Source organism: Gallinula chloropus, assembly GCF_964237585.1.
Source record: "Gallinula chloropus genome assembly, chromosome: 2".
Lineage (NCBI taxonomy): Eukaryota > Metazoa > Chordata > Aves > Gruiformes > Rallidae > Gallinula > Gallinula chloropus.
Genome location: NC_140086.1, coordinates 9376481 through 9395451, shown reverse-complemented (window position 1 = coordinate 9395451; position 18971 = coordinate 9376481). Strand labels below are relative to the sequence as shown.

Below are 18971 nucleotides of genomic sequence, written 5' to 3'. Positions count from 1 at the left end.
ATTATTAATTATTCTCAGCGCTTGGCATCTTATTTGCATGGCAGTTGCTTGTTTATTTGCTTCTCTTTTTTTATTGTAAGCTCGGTTTGAAAGCTTTAATTAAGAAACTGGTGATTTCACAGAGCAGACACTGAGACAAACAGTCTCAGGAAAAAACACTAGATACCCCAGAGAACTGTTACTGCTGCCACGAATGCCTGGTGCTGGCTCAGGACTGTCAGAATATCCTTTCTGTCTGCTTAATTGCCACATAAATACCCAACAGGAAACTGTGAGGATTTAAGAATAGATGAACACAATAGTCAGGCCACTGCTTTTGAGGGCAATGAATAAAGTGCAATATTTGAAGTTACTGCCGTCAATAACTGAAAATCTAATATAAACAAGTATTTGTAAATTGATATAAACTTCTACAACATTTTTATATGGGAACTTACAGAAACTAGTATTTTGGTGGCTTGGTATTTTTGCTACTGTCATTCAAACCCTCGTATTTTCACTCACAGTGGAACAGCTCTGCCACTGTCAGTCAGATTAATACTTCTGAAATCAACAGTCACACAGATTGATGCCAGCTGAAGACCTGTCCTAATAAATCGGAGCCTATTTATGGCAGATGAAACCTCAGTCATGTCTTCCCAAAGGCAGTATTCTCACTTGAATATAGATGGGTTTGGCTGTGTGAAATAATTTAGTATTCCTTTTTCAGATTTAGCTGCAGCTTTGCCCATATCAGTAGATGTGATTTATACCAGCTCTTTGGAGAAATAATCACTCAGTCCTGGAGTCCTGACACTCAGGCTGGTTTACCTGAACTAGCTGATTTTCTTTTAACTGTTGGGTGTATTATCAACCTCACAAGTATCCCGGCATGAGGCGTGCAAGCCACAAGAATCATGCACACCTGCTCCATGATGGGACCCTGGGTTGAGTAACATTTCAAGGTATCTCCGTTCACCTGGCATTTTTAAAGGGACTGAGAGAATCCAGTGGTGGATTTAGCATGTTAGCTCCTCGCTGGTACCTTCTGCATCATGCTACCAGGGATGCAAGGCTGAACAGGAGCAAAGGAGCTTTTTGGCTCTCTCACTATATTGTGATTCCCATCCATCTTCTTTGGAAAGACTACTTAGACAGCAAAACAGTGTGCCCTCCTGCTGTATTGCAGCTTCTTGAACTCTGTGGTGTCAGGTCTAATCTGCAAAGGCCTGTAACTGTGGAAATGAGATATTCACCCGTGTTAAAGTGGGGCTGACTGAGTTCTCAGATGCCTGATGTTATCAAGGCTCAGCTAAACCATATGTTTTCATACTCTTGTTTCTAAAGCTGCTTTGATATTTCAAAGGGGCAGGCTGATGTAACTCTCCTTCCCACCACCTAAGTAGTAATAATAACAACAACAACAATAATATATGTTGGACTCCCCCACAAACCTTCCAATTCCAGCATTCCTCTGAAGCAGGTGAGGCTTCTAGCCCTAGTAGGTTCCCCACTATTCTGCAGTCAAATCCTGCACAGAAGGGGTGTCTCCTCCATCATCCCAACATGGAGAAAGGCAGAAAAAAGGACACCCTGATAAAAATCCTAACACAGCTAGTTGTTTAGGTTGTTTAAAAGCCAGGTTCATGACTCAGCCTTTACCTTTTATGAGTCAGGAAATTCCAAGGTGTTCTTTTTTCCCTTGGACTTGTAGGCAGACTCTGATCTCACTTATTGCAGGGTAAATCTGCTACAGGCAAGGAGCTATTCCTGCCATACATTTGCAAGCAAACGCAGCATCCATCCTCCCTGAACTCTCTGTTCTTAGCAGTCCCTGTGTTCTTTGGCCAGCTACAGCCCTCGGTAAAAGTGTCAGGCACATCAAACAGCATAAAATAAATCAATCCATTTCCCAGTTTATTTGGTCTAAAAAGACTGTAAAATGGAGTCAAATTGAGAAGCCTGTTTATGTGTCTGAGAGGTCTAAGGGACATATAGAGGAAGAAGCGATAATAAAGTGTTAAGCTAACAGCATCAGAGCTCATTTGCTCTGGGGAATGCTACCTGTTTCTAGCTCACTGTGGATGGTGTGACTGCAGAGTGATGGATAGCTGCATTTGCAAGCATAATGTCCATGGAAGGTCAAATGTAAAGAAAAAAAAAGTCATTAAAGCTATAAAATTGCTTCAAAGTCTAGAAAACCAATTAGACACTGAGATTTAAAAGCAATGTGGCTTCCTTGTTTTATTGAAAAGAAGTGTCAGTGGTGATTTACTGAACTATTGCGTGTTTATATGTTGGAAGAAGGTACTGAATTCTCATCAGCCAAGCAGACATTGGCAGAAAGATGAAACTAGAAAACTCAGACTGAAAACAGGGCACAAACCTTTAATAGTGAATGTAACTGAATTCACCAAAACATGAAGTGGATTTTCCATCATTTCATAGAATCATAGAATGTTTTGGGTTGGAAGAGGTCTCAAAGATCATCAAGTTCCAACCCCCCTGCCATGGGCAGGGACCAAAGCCTCATTCAACCTGTCCTTAAACACTTCCAGGGATGGGGCTTCCACAACCCCTCTGGGAAACCTGTGCCAATGCCTCCATAGCCTCATGGTAAAGGATTTCTTCCTAACGTCTAATCTAAACCTGTCCTCTTTCAGCTTGAAGCCATTATCCCTTGCCTTATCACTATACTCGCTGGAGAACAGTCCCTCTTCCACTTTCATGTAGGACCCATTTAAGTATTGGTCAGCCATAATTAGGTATCCCCAGAGTCTTCTCTCTTTCATTTTAAGATCTTGAAGTTCTTAAATTGAATTTAAGTCTTTGAACTTGACAGAGAAGTGTCTTTAGAGCCCCTGTTTTCCAGGGTTAGTACAAGTTTCCTCAGGATTAAGCCAGGGTGATAGGAGCAAAGCTGTGGGCTGCTGCTGTCACTGAGTTAAAGATGAATGTTAATTTTCCTGACATTTGAAACTTAATGAGATAACCTCACACCCAGTCTCCCCCATAAGTGCATGGATGTGCCATTTCCACACAGGAATCACAATCAGAAAGGCTGCTGAGGCAGATGGATATGTCTGCACCCCTGCCCTGGAGCTTCAAGCCCTCTCCTTGATCCCTGTCTCATCCAAGCTATGACAGTGTCTGGTTTATAATCACAACAGGATAAACTCCCACTGGTAACATGAGATGAGCTGCAGAGTTTCAAGCAGCCAGATGTCCACATCTCAAAGACTCCATCCTTGCTGACACACTTGACCACAGCACTAGCTAAGAAATTCACTGAGGGAAATGAAATATGCAGGGAAAATAACAAAAACAGAGCAAGATAACCATATGTTTTGGGGTAAAAAAGAACTAAAATCAACACAATTCCATTTCTGGTGACATCTATAAAGCATTCTTTGCCTTGATTTTTGAGTCTGATAACCCAGGAGCTTTGAACTCTTGTTCCTCTTCCATTTGCAAAGCTTCTTTTGCTAGGACTGCTAGCTCCAAGCCAGCAAGCATGACTTCCATGAGGTATTAGCCACCTACTTTACATCTGAGCTTATTACCCTAGCCACTTAGTTGCACCTCTTTTTTAAGAGGCCATCTCACCTAGCTCAGAGGAACTGCACTCTCAAACTACTCCTCTCACTTCACAAAGTATTCAGATATTTGGACCCCAAAGTCAGGCACCCAGTAGTAGCCATGTGCAGATAAATACCTCCTAGGTGCCATGAAGATAGCAGGCTTCTCTCTGGATTTCTTAGCAGAGAAAGGAAGTGTCTGTGGCTGAGTATTCCTGGCGTACAAGGAAGGATGGGTGCTGGTGACAGAGAGGGGCGAGAAAGAAATACTGAAATACAGAGAGGTGGAAGGAATGAACTGAAGAGGACATGAGGAAAGAGAGGGAAGGATGGAGAGGAAGGAAAACATGAAACAGCCCTGGAGGAACCTGGCAGAAAATACAGTCCCCAGCCTGGTTCTGGGAAGGAGCTGTTGTAGTGAGAAGGTGCTGGAGAGGAAGAGAGACGGTGACACTTCCTCCAGTTTGCAGCCAAGGTCTGTCTGAATTGTTTCCCAGGGCAGCTGAGTGGATGTTCAGACCATCATGTAAAAAACTGGTCCTTCTAGAGCTCCCCAGTCCGGCTGTAAAACCATGAAAATGTCCATATCGCATCACACTGCATGAAAGGGTGAAAGTGGCTGCAAGAATGCACATCACTGGAGTACAGCTTCCTCACTCTCCCCTCCCCACCCATCCTCAGCCACAGCCTTGAGCATTCAGCTGTGCTGTTGGGAGAGCAAACCCCACCGCAGCGCCAACTCCCCTGGAGGAAAGGGTGGCTGTGGGTGGGGGAGGGCTGTGGGTGGCTCACCCCAACCCAACCTGGCACACCCGAGTTACAGGAGGAAGCTAAGACTGAGCAAAGGTTAAGGCACCGTCTCAGTTCCATTTTGGCCATCACTGTTCACCCAGCCATTGCTGCCATGCCAAGCCAAGCAGGAAGGTTTGCCTATTAAATTTACTTTGACATCTCTTTTAGCTCATGTCCCGACTCTTTCTGGGGTTTAAGATCTGCAAAGCCATTTTATATGATTTTTGTTTCCTTCACAAGGAAACATTTACCTTATACTGTTCTATTTCAGTTCAAGGATGAAAGAGACTTTAAATTCCTTCGAATTCAGATGTAGAGGGGTGAGGGAAAATACAGTGCCTGCACCTGGGTAAAAGGAGAAAAACACATCAGCAGCTAAAATCAGGGAATACTTTAACAGGGATACAGGTGATCAGAGTTCAGCTCTGGGGCTGGGTTTGCCCTCCCATGTGTTTGGGCAATATTTGTTATGCCCACTGCTGGCATGGGGTAGAAATATAATTTGGGGGTTGGACTTGATGATCTCTTGGGGTCCCTTCCAACCCCTATGATTCTGTGATAACTGGGACCAGGAGCTGAGGCATGCTCTGATATGTTACACCAGTCACAGAAGCAATGCCTAGCATGGCAGGGATGCTCTTCCTTTCATTTCCTTTCATTTCCTACGTGGGTTGCTCTGTAAAGGTGTGTGTGTGGGAGGGTTGTCTCTAGGGAGCCACCAGACTGCCTCCCACAAGGTGAGCTTGCAGGACAAACATCCTTCTGCACTTCTTTCTTTTTCCAAGAAAAATAAAAGAAAGATGAACTGTATCAACCATCCTCACCTATTTGTATCCGTGTCAGGTTATTAATCACAGTCAGTAAAGCCAGACCAAGTGCTTCTTGCTGTACTAGCTAAGTTACGAGAGTCTGAATGCCACAAGAGACGTGAGGGGTAAGCTCTGAGCCTTTCCATACAGTGCTAACATCGCAGTGCGATGGACCAGGGCGCTGCAGCTTTCCCTTTAAGAGCCCTTTGGCTAACGGCGATAGACTGAAATGCAGGAGGTGGGACAACACCACACACAAAAATGAAGAAGTGAAGGCAGGAAAAGTTTCTCCAGAGGAAAAATGCAGGGCTTGTCCTTCACCCTGACGTCAGATCTGTCTTTAATAAAATCCCCAAAGAGCCAAGAGAAAAAGGCAGAGTGCCTAGGCTAGGTTGCCAGTTCAGGATTGCTCTGCATTCCCCAAAGTTGTGTTTTTGTTCAAAACGGCTCTAAATCTGGGTTCAATCAATGTATTTAATCCCGGTTTCCAGGGATGAGGTGGCTTTTGCCCTGGATTCTAGCAACAAACAGCATTTTGCAGGTGAGTTTGGAAACTGCAGGAGAGGCTCGTCTTCTGGAAGCACGCTTGGGTGCGAGGCACCGTGGTGGGCTGGGAGAGCCGAGTGCGGTGCGTGCGGGAAGGTGGGAGATGTGGGAGTGGGGAGGGAAAGGTGAGCTCCGGAGGAAGAAAGAAGGGAAAGAGAAGAGGAAAGGAAAGGAAAAAGGGAAAGGTACAGAACTGAGTCCATCTCTGCTCAGCATCCAGGTGGATCTGCATAGAAATCTGTGGTGTGGTTTGGGGGTTTTTAGAGTTTCTTTTTCGTTTGTTTGTTTGTTTGTTTTTCTTTTCTTGCTACTGATTTGTTTTGCGGAGCAAAAGAAGGAGGAAAAGACCACCCATTCCTGCCCGAAGCATCCAGCGTGAGGTTGTTAGGGGAGCGGGTTGGAGGGGACAGGGCAGGTCCCCGGCGAGCGGCGGTACCCGAAGGGAGCCGGGACCGAAGCAGCGCCGGGGCCGGTGAAGAGCCGGACCGGGACCAGGACCGGGACCGGGGCGGGAGGTACCGTCGGCCGTTCCCCGCAGGTTGTGCCGCTGCCTCGGGGCTGGCAGAGGAGGAGGGGGACTAGCTGTTTCCCCCTCTCCCGATCTCTGTAGCTGCCCGATCCACGCAGGCAGTAGCTGCTTCCCCCCGCCCCGTCTCCTGGAAAAACCTGTACGGGAAAGCCACGCGTTTCAGAAAGTGTTTGCGTTTTGTTTTCCCTTTCCCGGTGCGGGCTTGAGGCTGTGTGAAACCCTCGAGGGGAGAGAGGTGGATGCTGAGAGCTGCTGCGCTCGGGAAGGCGGCCGGGGTATGGTGGGTGCGTGGAGAGGCTGAGCGGGACCTGCCGTGTGTCCCCCTCCTCATCCCCACCCCGGGAAGCGACGCTGGACTCAGGGCTTGGGAAGTCCTGGAGACCGTAAAAGAGAGGTCCAGAGCGGGGAGCCCAGGGACCCTTTGGGGCTACCCAGCTTGAGGCTGGAGTGCTCCCTGAGCCTGTGAAGCTGAGCCTGAGCATCGCTTCTGCTCGGAGCCGGGCGGGGGTGGGGGTGTAACATTAATTGCTTTGCACCAGGGGGGATTTTGCTTTGCAGGGCTGCTGGCATCACGGGTTGGCTTGTGTGTTGCGATATGAAGTCGGGCTTTAAAGCACGGAGGTAGCACGCATGGTGTGGCTCCCGAGGCGCACCTGTGTGTGAAAGCAGATGGCACAGCGATAAGTCCTGCCTGAATGTGGAGATGGACCGATAATGGTGCCTCTTCTAGAAAAAAGATTTTTAAAAAGGGGGGGGGGAAGCACACAACACAAAACTAACAACAAACAAACAAAATGCACGTCTGGGGCTTTCTGGGGAGAGTGGATTCTTACCTCAGCTAGGTTTTTTTGGGCAGTAAAAAGTTACACAGAGGGAGCCCACCTCCCCCAGCAGTGTTACTAGAGGAGATCTGTGTGAGACTTCTAAATTTTGTCCTAAGTTCCCTTGGTATCAAATATGTTTGTTAAAAAACCCTGCTGTAGCATGAAACTATGTGCAAGCGTGTGTGTGTGCCTGCTGTGAGGGTGAGTGCAATCCAGATATTGCTAGTAGCATGTTTGGTCTAAAGAGTATCTTAAAGTGTTCAAAATGGTATCAAAATCAGCCTAAAAACAGACTCCTGAGTCTTGATTGCTTCAATTCAAACTCTCCATTGAACAGAGCCGGTGAACCTGTGTGTCTTTGGAGCATCCCCAGTTCACTGTCACCTCCTGAACACACCCATGGAGTTGGACCTTATAAGGCTCCACTTAGAAACATCTGAGTAGAGACAATTTCTCCTCAGTAATGAACAGGCATTGTGTGGGTCTTCACACCTGAAATGGGATGTGATGGGATGTTGATAGGCAGATGAAGGTCAGGTTTCTGTCTGGCATACTTAAGGGAGTGGGGAAACAGGGCTGAAAAGAGTGGACTGATGAGAAGGGTTGGGGAGAGCAGCTGGGAGGTAGTATTGGTCTGTGTAATACTTAAAGAATTTTTGGGAGAAGAGGAGGCTTAGTTTGCTCTGCTTAAGCAGAGGATGTCTGAGGAACAAGAGTTGTTGCAACTGGTAGGGGATATTGTGAATATTTAGCTGGTATGACCACCCTGCTCATGAGAGATACTGTAGCTATGTCACATGAGTTGTAACAGATGAATAGAGCTCTGACATCAGCCCACCTCATTGTCTGTTGTGTTGCATCTTTGGTGGCATCATCACAACAGTAATAAAGATCTTTCCAACACTGCAGAGGCCTCCATGGTAGCATCATGCAGGTCCCTGTGCACAGTGAAGACCCTGTGGCCTCCCTAGGAACTTGTCACACTTCACATATGTGACAAAATATGTACAGAAAAGGACGCTCCAGTAGGAAAGAGAAGGGTTTGCTACCTGGAATATAGGTGCCATATGTTACTTGTTCCAGGGAGAAAGGTTAATACAGGAAGGTCAGTCAGGTCTCAAAGGGCATTTCAGAAGGTGTGTGTCAGGTTCTGCGTGAGAGTCCCCTGTCCCCCTGGACCATGCTAAGCTGCAGGCAGCTACTGAGCTCTTCAACACTTTTATTGACAAAGATTTGTATTGGGGCACAGCTGTACAGGTGATGAGTTTGAGAAGAGAGGAATAGCTTGGCGTAGTTGGAATGTCAGGCATACATTTTCAAATGTTTCTTAAGATAGAGGGTTTTTTCATATATAATGGCAGAGATTGAGTACCACCAACAAAGCTGAGATTCCTCAGTGCCTGACTCATTTCTGCAGCAAGGACTTTAAGGCCAGATGCATTGGGCCCTTCCAGTGCTGCACATTGAGGAATTGGGGCCAGGATCTTTAGCCTCTAGTCTTGATGACTCAGAAGATATGAGAATCCTTGTTCAAACAGGCTGAAATGTCCCAGACCAGAATGATTAGAAAAGCAATCCTGCACTTTGTAGAACATTAGCATGGAAGAATATACATGAGAAGGGAGGTTTCTAAAACATTTGAAGAGCAATGGGTGGTGTGTGCACAATTCAATGCAACCCATTGAATGCCTTCAGTGGTGCTGTGAAGCATCAGGCAAAAAGCAAAGAATGGCATTGGTTGTTCTTTGTCACATCAACTAGCAGGCAGGTATTGATACTTTTATTTGGTGTGATAACAGTCATGGAACACAAACACCAGGCCTTTGGCTTTAGTGGGATGTAAGGAGGAGTGAGATACTTGAAGATGGTTTTATATAGGCACGATCTCCTGTGTAAACATTGATTTCATGAGATAGTCACTGATAGTGACTCAAGTTCAGGGCTGCCTCAGGCTGTGTGGAAAGTGGTTTGAGAACCACAATGTGTGGTTTTTCCTTCTCCTTTTTATAAGATTTATTGGCACAAATGTGAGGCCAAGAATTTAATTTGTAAAATGTTTGGATGTGGTGGCAGGAAAAAATGATTGCATTCCTTTGGACTCTTCCAGGCAAAACCACAGTATGACCAAACTTGAACCAAAAAAAGGGGAAAAAAAAGAAGCTACAGATTGATTTATGCACTTATCTATCTTGCAAGCAGCTTGTGTCTAGTCTCATGCAAAAGGCTCCAGGCACCTTTATTCTTGCCTGCAAAACTCCCAAGGCTCTCCAGGGGAGGTGAGCTGAGGTTTGCCTATTGAGTGCTTGATAGCAGAAGGCTACAGGCTTGCACCACAGATAATGATGCATCGATAGTCTTAGGCAGCGAAGCTGATCTCTCTTGTCCCTCTAACCTTCCCACCGTTCCCTGTTGGTTGACAGCATCTTGTTACCAGAGACAGGCTGGTATACTTCTCTTTAGAAGGGCTCCTGTCCTACACCTTCATAATGTTACTTTCCATAATGTCAATTAAAATTACTCTGGTTATAGCAGCTGAAGATTGAGCTATGCAAATGAGTATCTTGTGGCTCAAAATTGGTAGACATAATCCCCGTGGGTATGGCTGCATCATATGTGGGGCTTTCCCAACTTTGCCCCTTAATTTGGTGGTTGTCCCCCCAAATCCACTTCCAGAAGGAAATCATTGCTGAGGCAACATCCTCAAAAGTAGCACTGATTATGCTCCTTGTGGATCAGAGGGCCAAACCCAAATCTGTTTCTGGTGAAGATGCCCCCTAAATACACACACAGAGTTTGGTAGCCATCGGCTGCCAGCGTGCAGCAGCCTCTTTGCCTGCAGTAGCCAAGGCAGAGCCAGACTTGGCCTCCTCACCACCCCCGCAGTTGTGCCACAGCCTGGTTGTGTCCCCTCAGGGAGGTCCTGCCCCATGTCACACTGCAGCCGTCCTGTCTGCAGTGTGACTTCTCTGCTGGTGGGGCTTGTTCAGGGGAGAGGCATTAGTTAAAGGAATGATAGCTGTGAGTTTTAGCAAAAGCATGAGCTTTATGTGATCGTGCTGAGTACTTGTCCTTTGAAAGAGTTGTGTGTGTTCAGCAGCTTCTCCAGGTGCTAGGAAAAGGCACTGGTCAAAAATTGCAGAAGTCCTTCATGGGACGTTTGGCTTATTTCTTCAGAAGCTCCAGGCTCCCACGTTGGTATGTTAAATGTTGCTTTAGCGTCTTGCCAGTGCTCGCTCGGATTACTGAGAACTGCTCTTTTTTGGATGGCCTTGGTGTCCCAGCAGGGTCTTGAGCATTCCTGTCTGGACAGCCCTGGCTCTCATGCACGAGTGGAAATGAAGCTGTTTTAAGCAAAAAGAAATAGAATTGCCTGTGTGAACATTGGCAGCTGCGGCCTGGCGAAAGCTGAACGCCCACAGCTTCAGCTGAAGATTCATTTGAGTATCAAGCCTGACAGTGTCTGATGTTGTGGAGCAGAAAGCAGGGTAAGGTTTCCCTGCCTTAGGATTTAAGTCTGTCCCCAGGACAGGCAGGTAGACACCTTGGATTAAGACGTTCCCCCAGTTCACCCTTTGCTTTCTTGTAATCTGGATCCACCATCCTCATTAGGGCCATGAAGATGATCGGAGGGCTGGAGCACCTCCCCTACAAAGAGAGGCTGAAGGAGCTGGGGTTTTTCAGCCTAGAGGAGAGAAGGCTGTGGGGGGACATAATTGCAGCCTTCCAGTACCTGAAGGGAGCATACAAACAGGAGGGGAATCAACTTTTTAAAAGGGTAGATAATGTCAGGAGAAGGGGGAATGGATTAAAGCTAAGGGAGGGGAGGTCTGGATTAGCTATTAGGGGAAGTTCTTTACAGAGAGACTGGTAAGGTGCTGGAACATGCTGCCCAGAGAGGTAGTGGATGCCCCGTCCCTGGAGGTGTTCAAGGCCAGCTTGGATGGGGCTCTGGGCAACCTTGTGTAGATCCAGGCCTGGAGACTGGTGGCCCTGCCTGTTGCAGGGGGTTGGAACTGTATGATCCTTGGGGTCCCTTCCAACCCAGACCATTCTATGATTCTATGATTCATTCTTAGGATGCTTATGTTAAAAGTAGAGCTTTCTATTTCTATTAAATAGAAACTTTGACTGACAGCTGTCAACTTGGCAGTGATGGCCCCAAACAAATTCTACCCATGTGTTTTCTTTCTGTGTTCTGATGCCCACCGAGAATTCAGACCCAGATTCTTGGACTGGTCTTAGAGCAATCAATTTCTCTATCATTCTCTCTTCCAAGGCTTCTCCCACCTTGAGTCTGCTGCATCCTGAGTTACCTTCAGCCTGCCATTGCTGCAGGTTGACAGTGGGATCACAGTGCTTTATTTTCACAAATGTGTTTCTGGGTCAAGGGATTCTGGCTTTGCTGCTGTGGTAGCTCTATGCAGATGTTCCCCAGTGCTGTTCTGGGTTTCCTAGCTGTGGGTGAAGATCACTGGTTCTCCCACACCTTGGTGGTCTCCCAGCCCTGGGAGGTACCTCCACTGGTGCCTCTGATATTTATTGCATCCATACTGAAACTTTACGTGTTTCCCTTGTGGCTGCTGCTTATTCTGGCATCCTTGGGGAAACTTCTGGAGTCCTCTTAATCCCTTGTGCCTTCTAACAGACTGCTGCTGGGCTTTGTATTGTAATCCTTACATCTGGGCTAGGTGTGGGAAAGTAAGAGGGAGAAAAGGCTTTCTTACATGTGTGGGTGCCAACAGCTGGCTCTGCTCTACAAGTAATTCTCCTCGTAGATGGGGAAGGAGAGGGGAGCCTTTAGGTTGACACAGCTGTGGAAGAAGATAAGACTTAAGCTAAGCTTTGCAGCACAACTTGAATAATGAATTTCTAATACTTGGGTTGCTAATGCATTCCAGGACTGTGTGGTCATATCTGTGTTCCTCTTTCTCAATAGCTCCCTCGTTGTTCTTCTGTTTTATTAGTCTGGGTCTGCCATTCTACTTAACCTACAAAGCAAATGAGAGATGAGCAAGTTGGATGGCCAGGTTTCATGAGCTGCGTGCAATGAGCCCAAAGGGAAACCTGAGAGGTATTTGCAGACATAATTGTGGGTTCATGCATCATCCATGGAGGGTTGTGAGTCACCTGGATCTGATGTTGCTGGACATGTGCACAGTTAGAACTTTTCTCTCATGGAGCAGTTCCAGCCTCGCAAAAGGACCTTCTCCTAAAAGCTTGCCTTGCAGATTTAGAAGTTGTAAGAAAAGAATGTCTCATGCTGGGTGATGGGAAGCCATGGCAAGGTCACTTAATCCAGCATTTCATTGGCACTCAGATGAAGAGAACTCACAATACCTGTAATGTTTTGGTTGCTTTTATGTCTTTTACTCAGAGCTGAAACAAACTCCTTCAATTCAGCTTAAGTTGACTGTCTTTTCCCTTCCTAGCATACTGAAATATCTCCAATGAAAGGCTTCCAGGTGGCTATGAAGCATTGGTTTTCTTATTACATGTCAACATGCAACTGTAGCTTGACTGAGTAGCTACATAAGATTTAGAAACATGGACTGGCTATAAGTAATACCCCTATATAACAGAAAGAATACAATGAAGTCAGTAGCAGGAAACAACTTAGTCATTCTGTACAATACTTGCCACAAAACTTGCCATGTGTCACCAAGAACAGTGTAACCCACACAGACTTAACAACTTCAACCAAAATTGCTCTGGATGACTCGGGGATTTAATTTTTTCCTATTTTATTTTATTTTTTTGTATTAGAAGGTAGCAATCCTTCCAGTACCTAAGGAGGTCCAACAGGAAAGCTGGAGAGGGACTGTTTATCAGGAAGTGCAGTGCTAGGATAAGGATTTAGACTAAATATTAGGAAGAAAGTCTTCACTGTGAGGGTGATGAGGCCCTGGCACAGGCTGTCCAGAGAAGCTGTGGCTGCCCCCTCCCTGCCAGTGTTAAAGGCCAGGTTGGATGGGGCTTTGGGCCACCCAGTTTAGTGGAGGGTGTCCCTGCCCATGTCAGGGGGGTTGGAACTAGATGATCTTTGAGGTCCCTTCCAAGCTAAACCATTATATGGTTCTATGAATTTTTTAGCTATGTGTGAACTGCTGCACTTTCCCCAGCCTTCTTGCACTGGGCAGACAACTAATGTACCAGCGCTCTGCAGAGAGACTGGTAACTTCCCCAGAAGGTGCCATCACTGTTTCAAAGCATCCCCTGTCTGTGCTCCAAGCACTTGCACTATTGTCACTGCTATGCTTGAGAAGTGGTGTCCTTGGCATTCTTGTGTTTGTGGTGCAAAAGGTCACTATGCATCTGTGGTTTTTGGACTTGTGGATCCTCCTTTTGGGGTTTTGAAGACCACCAATATATTCCTGGATGTGTGTGATGACCAAGGAAGCTATAACTCATATTTATGATCACCAGCTTATGTCTGCCTTGACACAGGGAACTTTCTGTATCTGGGCTGATAAGAAGGCAGCAAAATCCATATGGGGAGAATTAAGGCAGCCAAATGGCTGGCACTTGTACTTGGCTGCCCGCAGGCTACCGGTTCCCTGGTTTTAGAGTAACAGCTGGGTCATTTTAGCTGTTTAGCAAGGACCAAACCACAAAAACTGCAGCCAGGGTTGAAAATCTACAAGTGGATTACACTACAGAACTCTTTGGTTACATTTTTATGAGGAAAAAAAAGGGTGGAAAATTAATCAGGAATATACCCAGTTTCCGTTAACTAGTTTGGCCATTCAGCAGGTGATTTATTTATGAGCATTGCCAGCAGTATTTCCTGCTGGATCTTGGTCTTAGACTAGCTCATACCCACAGCATCTGTGTGTGGGCTGATACACATTGATGTAAGAGAATGAGGGCAAATGCAGTTGGCTTCTTTCTGTGAGTTCTTCTTCCACTTTTGACCCCAGGTGTTGCAGTTACTGCAGTTAAATATATAATGGCATCCCTGCTATTTAACTCTGCAGCTTCTCTCGAGGACCCTCCCAACCCCTATGATTCTGTGACTCTGTCATCATTCACTGTTAATTTTTCACTCTTTTTGCTTGAGTACCAAGTGTGCATTTTTTAAATTACATTTAATCAAACAAGTCTATGAGGCATGGCTCTGCACAAGCCTGGAAAGGGGTCAGAGAGGCTGCGACCTGACATCTATGAGGGGTCACTTGACTTATTTTTCCACATTTTACATCAAAACCTGTGCTGAGCTTCCTTGGTGCACTGGGATTCCCCGAAGATGTGGTATGATTGTGCTCGTGCAGCTGGTGAATTCCTTGCCTGCCAAAGCTGCCCGAGTGTGGGTGAGCTCCTGAGCTTGTGGTGGAACAGTGCATCATGTACCTGGTTTCAGGCTCAGATAAGACACTTCTGCTTCTTTTACTTAATTCTGTGTGATTTACATTTACAGATGTATGCATATACCCACATCCCCCTGTGTTTTTATGTTTTGTGTCAGTTATTCCGCAGTCTGTTTGCACTCAAGGAGATGCTTGTGCCATATTTTTCATAGAGTTGAAGAATGGTTTTGGTTGGAAGGCACCACAAAGGCTGTTTAGTTCCACTCCCCCCTGCCATAGGTGTTCCTCACCCTCCACTAGACAAGGTGTCCCAAAGCCCCATCCAACCTGGCCTTGAACACTGGCAGGGAGGGGGCAGCCACAGCTTCTCTGGACAACCTGTGCCAGTGTCTCACCACTCTCACAGGGAAGAATTTCTACCTAATGTCTAATCTAAATCTCCCCTCGTTAAGTTTAAACTCATCTCCCTTTGTCCTATCACTCCATGCCTTTGTAAACAGTCCCTCTCCAGCTTCCAACTTTTTTGACTGTTTCCCTCCACACCCCAGCAATATTAAAATACTTTCCCAAATATCAGCTGGGAGGCTGGAGTATTTGATTAGAGGAATAAACGGATATTGAGGCAGCACAGTTGAGATCCCTTTAGCACCTCTGCATCATTGACGATTGTACCATTTAATAGAGGGATAATTAAAGAATTCCATTTTTCTCATTCCCGTGTGACTGTAAGACCACAGAGGTGTTGATCCTGGTTTTACCGTTCACCCTGTGAAATGCAGGGGAAGCTTTCTTAGAAAGATGGCTCCTACAGCAGGAGCTGTGCAGATAGAAACATTTTGGCTTTAACACCTCCCTCCCCATACGCTTCACGAATGCGGTTTTTCTGGCACAGATCGTGTCTGTGGAGCAGTGCTGGCCCCGGGGGTGCTCAGAAGCAGCAGGGTGCTGTGCAGGGCTGCTGAAGAGCATCACAGCCTTGTCATTTGTGCACCAACACTGCCCTCGCGTGTCAGGGATTTCCGAGCCCGAACCTGTGCTTGCGTGTAGGCTCCGCGCAGCTCCCGCTCCTGCTTGGCTTGCTGTGGGCTCCAGGCAGCCAACACCGGTTATTCTGAGACAAGCAAAAATGTCAGCTCGTATAATTACAAATTCATATTTACCCTCCTGGAGAGAAAACACATAGCTGGTATGCTCCTCTGCGTGTGACAGCAGCAGTGTTAACTTTCTGCCACTTTCCCCTTTGGGGCTGTTTTGGAATGGGGAAGTGGCAGTGTGTGGGTGGTGTGTTTTTTTTAGGAGACGTGGTGCTGATGGGCATTAATCATAGAATGTCCTGGGTTGGAAGGGACCCATAAGGATCATCAAGTCTAACTCCTGGTTCCACACAGGGCCAGCCAAGTCAGAGCATGGGACTGGGTGCATCATCCAGAAGCTTCTTGAACTCAGCCAAGCTCGGTGCTGTGACCACTTCCCTGGGCAGCCTGTGCCAGTGCCCAAACACCCTCTCAGTGAAGAGCCTCTTCCTAATATCCAACCTAAACCTCCCCTGTCGCAGCTTCATCCTGTTCCCTCAGGTTCTATCACTGGTCACCAAAGAGAGGAGATCTGCACCTGCCTCTTCACTCCCCATTGTCAGGAAGCCACAGACTGTGATGAGGTCTCCCCTCAGCCTCTTCCTCTCCAGGCTGAACAAACCAAGGGACTTCAGCCTCTCCTCATAAGACTTTCCCTCCAGACTTTCAGCATCCTCGTTGCCCTCCTCTGGACACTCTCCAATAGTTTTGTGTCCCTGTTGTACCGTGGAGCCCAAAACTGCACCCAGTGCTCAAGGTGAGGCCACACTAGCAAATTTCTCCTTGTGACCTGCCAAGACACCTCAGTGCCAGAGAGCAGGACTCAGTGGGGGGTGGTAGAGCTTCACCCTGGCCTGATAGCAGGTTTGGTTTTGGGGTGGTTTTTTTGTTGTTGTTTGTTTGTTTTTTAATTTTATGCCATTCATGGTGTCAGCAGGTCTCCGGATCAGAAAGGAGAATTTTATGACTTTGTTGGGTTAGATCCGGGCCTCAGCAGGTATTAGAACTACATGTAGGCAAGAATAAATAGTGTGAAGGACCCATTTCATCACTTTGCACAGACGCATCATTATAAACTGCTGATCATCAGGGATCTGCTGGATTTCAAGGTGTCAGGGAGGTGAAGGTGTCTTGCCCTTTCACAGGTATCAGGTGCGTGTGATGGTTGAAAGATAAAGCAGGAAGCCATTGACTTTGCTGAACTGACAGCATCCGAGAGTCTGCTCAGTGGAATGATTTCTTCTTTGCAACCAGTAAGAACTGAAGAACTTAGTTTATTAGCTGTGTGTAGGAGGATGGATCATGGTATGGTTACGGTATAGGAAGAAGAAATCTGCTATTTTTGGCTCTGCCACAGACATCCTGTCTGCCTTTGGGACAGTCACTTCATCTCTTGGGCCGCAGAATAGAAGAGGTTTATTCAATAACTTCCTCCTCACGCAAGGTGCTGCTTTCTACCGTGAGCAATCCCTCCAAGAAGCAGACCGTGACTGGTCTGCTCAGCTTTGCAAGTGCCATGTGTACATTCCCATCCAGAGAGCTGACACCTCCATGTATTTCAGCCTCCACATTTACTGCTTGCACCAGTTCTTTTGTGTTCATTCTCTTTTTTTAACCAAAGCCCTCTATTTCAGTTCTGTTTCCACTGACTTCAAGGGCAGGAGGATTCATTCTCTAGCACAATACATAATTTTCCTATACTAATAATTTCGCTCCTCTTTTCTTCATGATTTTGTGCCAGGAGGTGTTCTAGTTTCCCTGCTTGTAGTTTCCACTGCATTTAATTCAAAAGCAGTGGGTTTTGTCTCCAAAGCCTTGTAAAAGCCAAAGACAAATCTACTGGCCTCTTTCTCTTTTTAGTTCCTTCCCCACTTTCAATGTGTCAGCTTTTGTTGGGGATGGGAGGGAAGGTACAGATGCCTTTTGGGGCTTCCTGTTGTGCATTGAAACAGTATCTGAGGTTCAAGCATGTCTGGAATAGTTTGCTGTGCAAAGCCCAGGCTGGCTTGAGACCTGGCTCTGACTTCTTCTGAGCCCTCTCCTTCCAATTGCCTAAGTTTGCTCTTTTTTGCTGTTTCTGGGCCAGTTCTCTAGGAAGAGCCTCTTCCCCCTGTTCAGGGGGACCACCTTCCCCCCTGCCGTCCTTTTTCAGAGCATATGGAACAAGATGTTGCTTGTAGCCATCAGTCTGCTGACTCTTCCCCGTTAGCAGATCTAACTAGAAAAGCAAATTTTCCTTAGAAAAGTTATTTGGATCAGCCCATCTCTCAACCCTTGCATGGAACACTTGCATGGGTGGTTTTTTCTCCAAGCTCCCCCTGTCTGTCTCTCCCTGCGATCCTACTGGCTCCTCATCCTTGATGTTGGCTGCTGCTATGAGCAGCCAAAACATAAGGGAAGGAACCCCATGTTGTAATCTTGTCCCACGTTGTAATCTTGTCAGCATCAAGGACACACTGCTCTCTGGGGCTATAGCATGGGCCTGGACAAGGCAGCTAAACCTATGCTAAAGGCCCACAGCCTCGGGTAGCTTCCTCTTTATATGAGGCTCCAGAGTAGGAGATGGGTATATGCCTGCTGCAAAACTGTCTTGCAAAGCAACAGCCGTGTGAACTTGCATGAGGGCTTAACCAACGTTACCCAAGTCTTGCAACACAAATATTCTGGGAAAGAATTATGTTCCTAGCATGAGCTAGCAGCCAAAAGAAGGATCCTTCCCATTCTGTGTCTGTAGCATTTTTAATGTCACATTCTATGGAAATCCAGACCAATATGGACAAGATGTAGAGAAATTGTGCGTGACAAGGTAAGGAAACTTGATAACTGTGAGAGAGCATCAAGGTGAAGATTTTGAATCTGAATTTAAGGTTTCCTTTAAAGAATGCTATCAAGTTATTAAACTATTAAGAATAAGCCTCTCAAATTCAGAGATGCACAGAAGATCTCAGAGCATCTTGTGGCTGGGAACTTTCACATGAACCAGAGTTTGGTGCTACACTGTTTTGCAACAAATCCATTCTTTTATTCCCTTCTCATTAGTGTAGAACTCTGTGTGAGGTATTTGAACAGTAGTCATTCCAAATGATCACAGTGTTATGAATGTTGTGACTTGGCTGGCCCTGTGTGGAGCCAGGAGTTGGACCTGATCCTTGTGGGTCCCTTCCAGCTCAGGATAGTCTACAGTTCTATGAATGTACCTGCTACCTCCTAGTGGTTGCCCCGGCTTTTTAGTCTTTGCCTGTGGAAAGTCCCAAGTGCTTTTTTAGTATCTTCTAATCTCATAATTTTTGTGGTCATCTTATTTCCTTTTAATGCCATAAAGCTTAAGTGATACACACTCCCTACAGTTTTCACTCATTTTTCCCCAAATTGCTACCTATATGGATTAGCTGATGCTACTAATATCTACCACATGAAATGATACACCAACCTGTACCCTGAATTGGGCAATCACCTGAAAAAAAAAAAAAAAACAAAACCAACAGGATATGTATCTAAATCACTCTTAAAGATGAAAAAGAAGACAAAAGCATAGAA

General features: G+C 46.2%; 1 protein-coding gene across 1 annotated transcript in view; it reads left to right on the top strand.

Annotated features, from left to right (window-relative positions):
* Window positions 1-5651: 5651 nt before the first annotated feature.
* The window catches only part of CCN4 (cellular communication network factor 4), a gene marked incomplete at both ends in the record, with an annotated part of 40661 nt that continues 27341 nt past the window's right edge, over window positions 5652-18971 (top strand). The window contains one exon of the mRNA XM_084260458.1: window positions 5652-5699. Coding sequence (XP_084116584.1) covers window positions 5652-5699 — 48 coding nt within the window. The remainder of the gene's footprint in view (window positions 5700-18971) is intronic.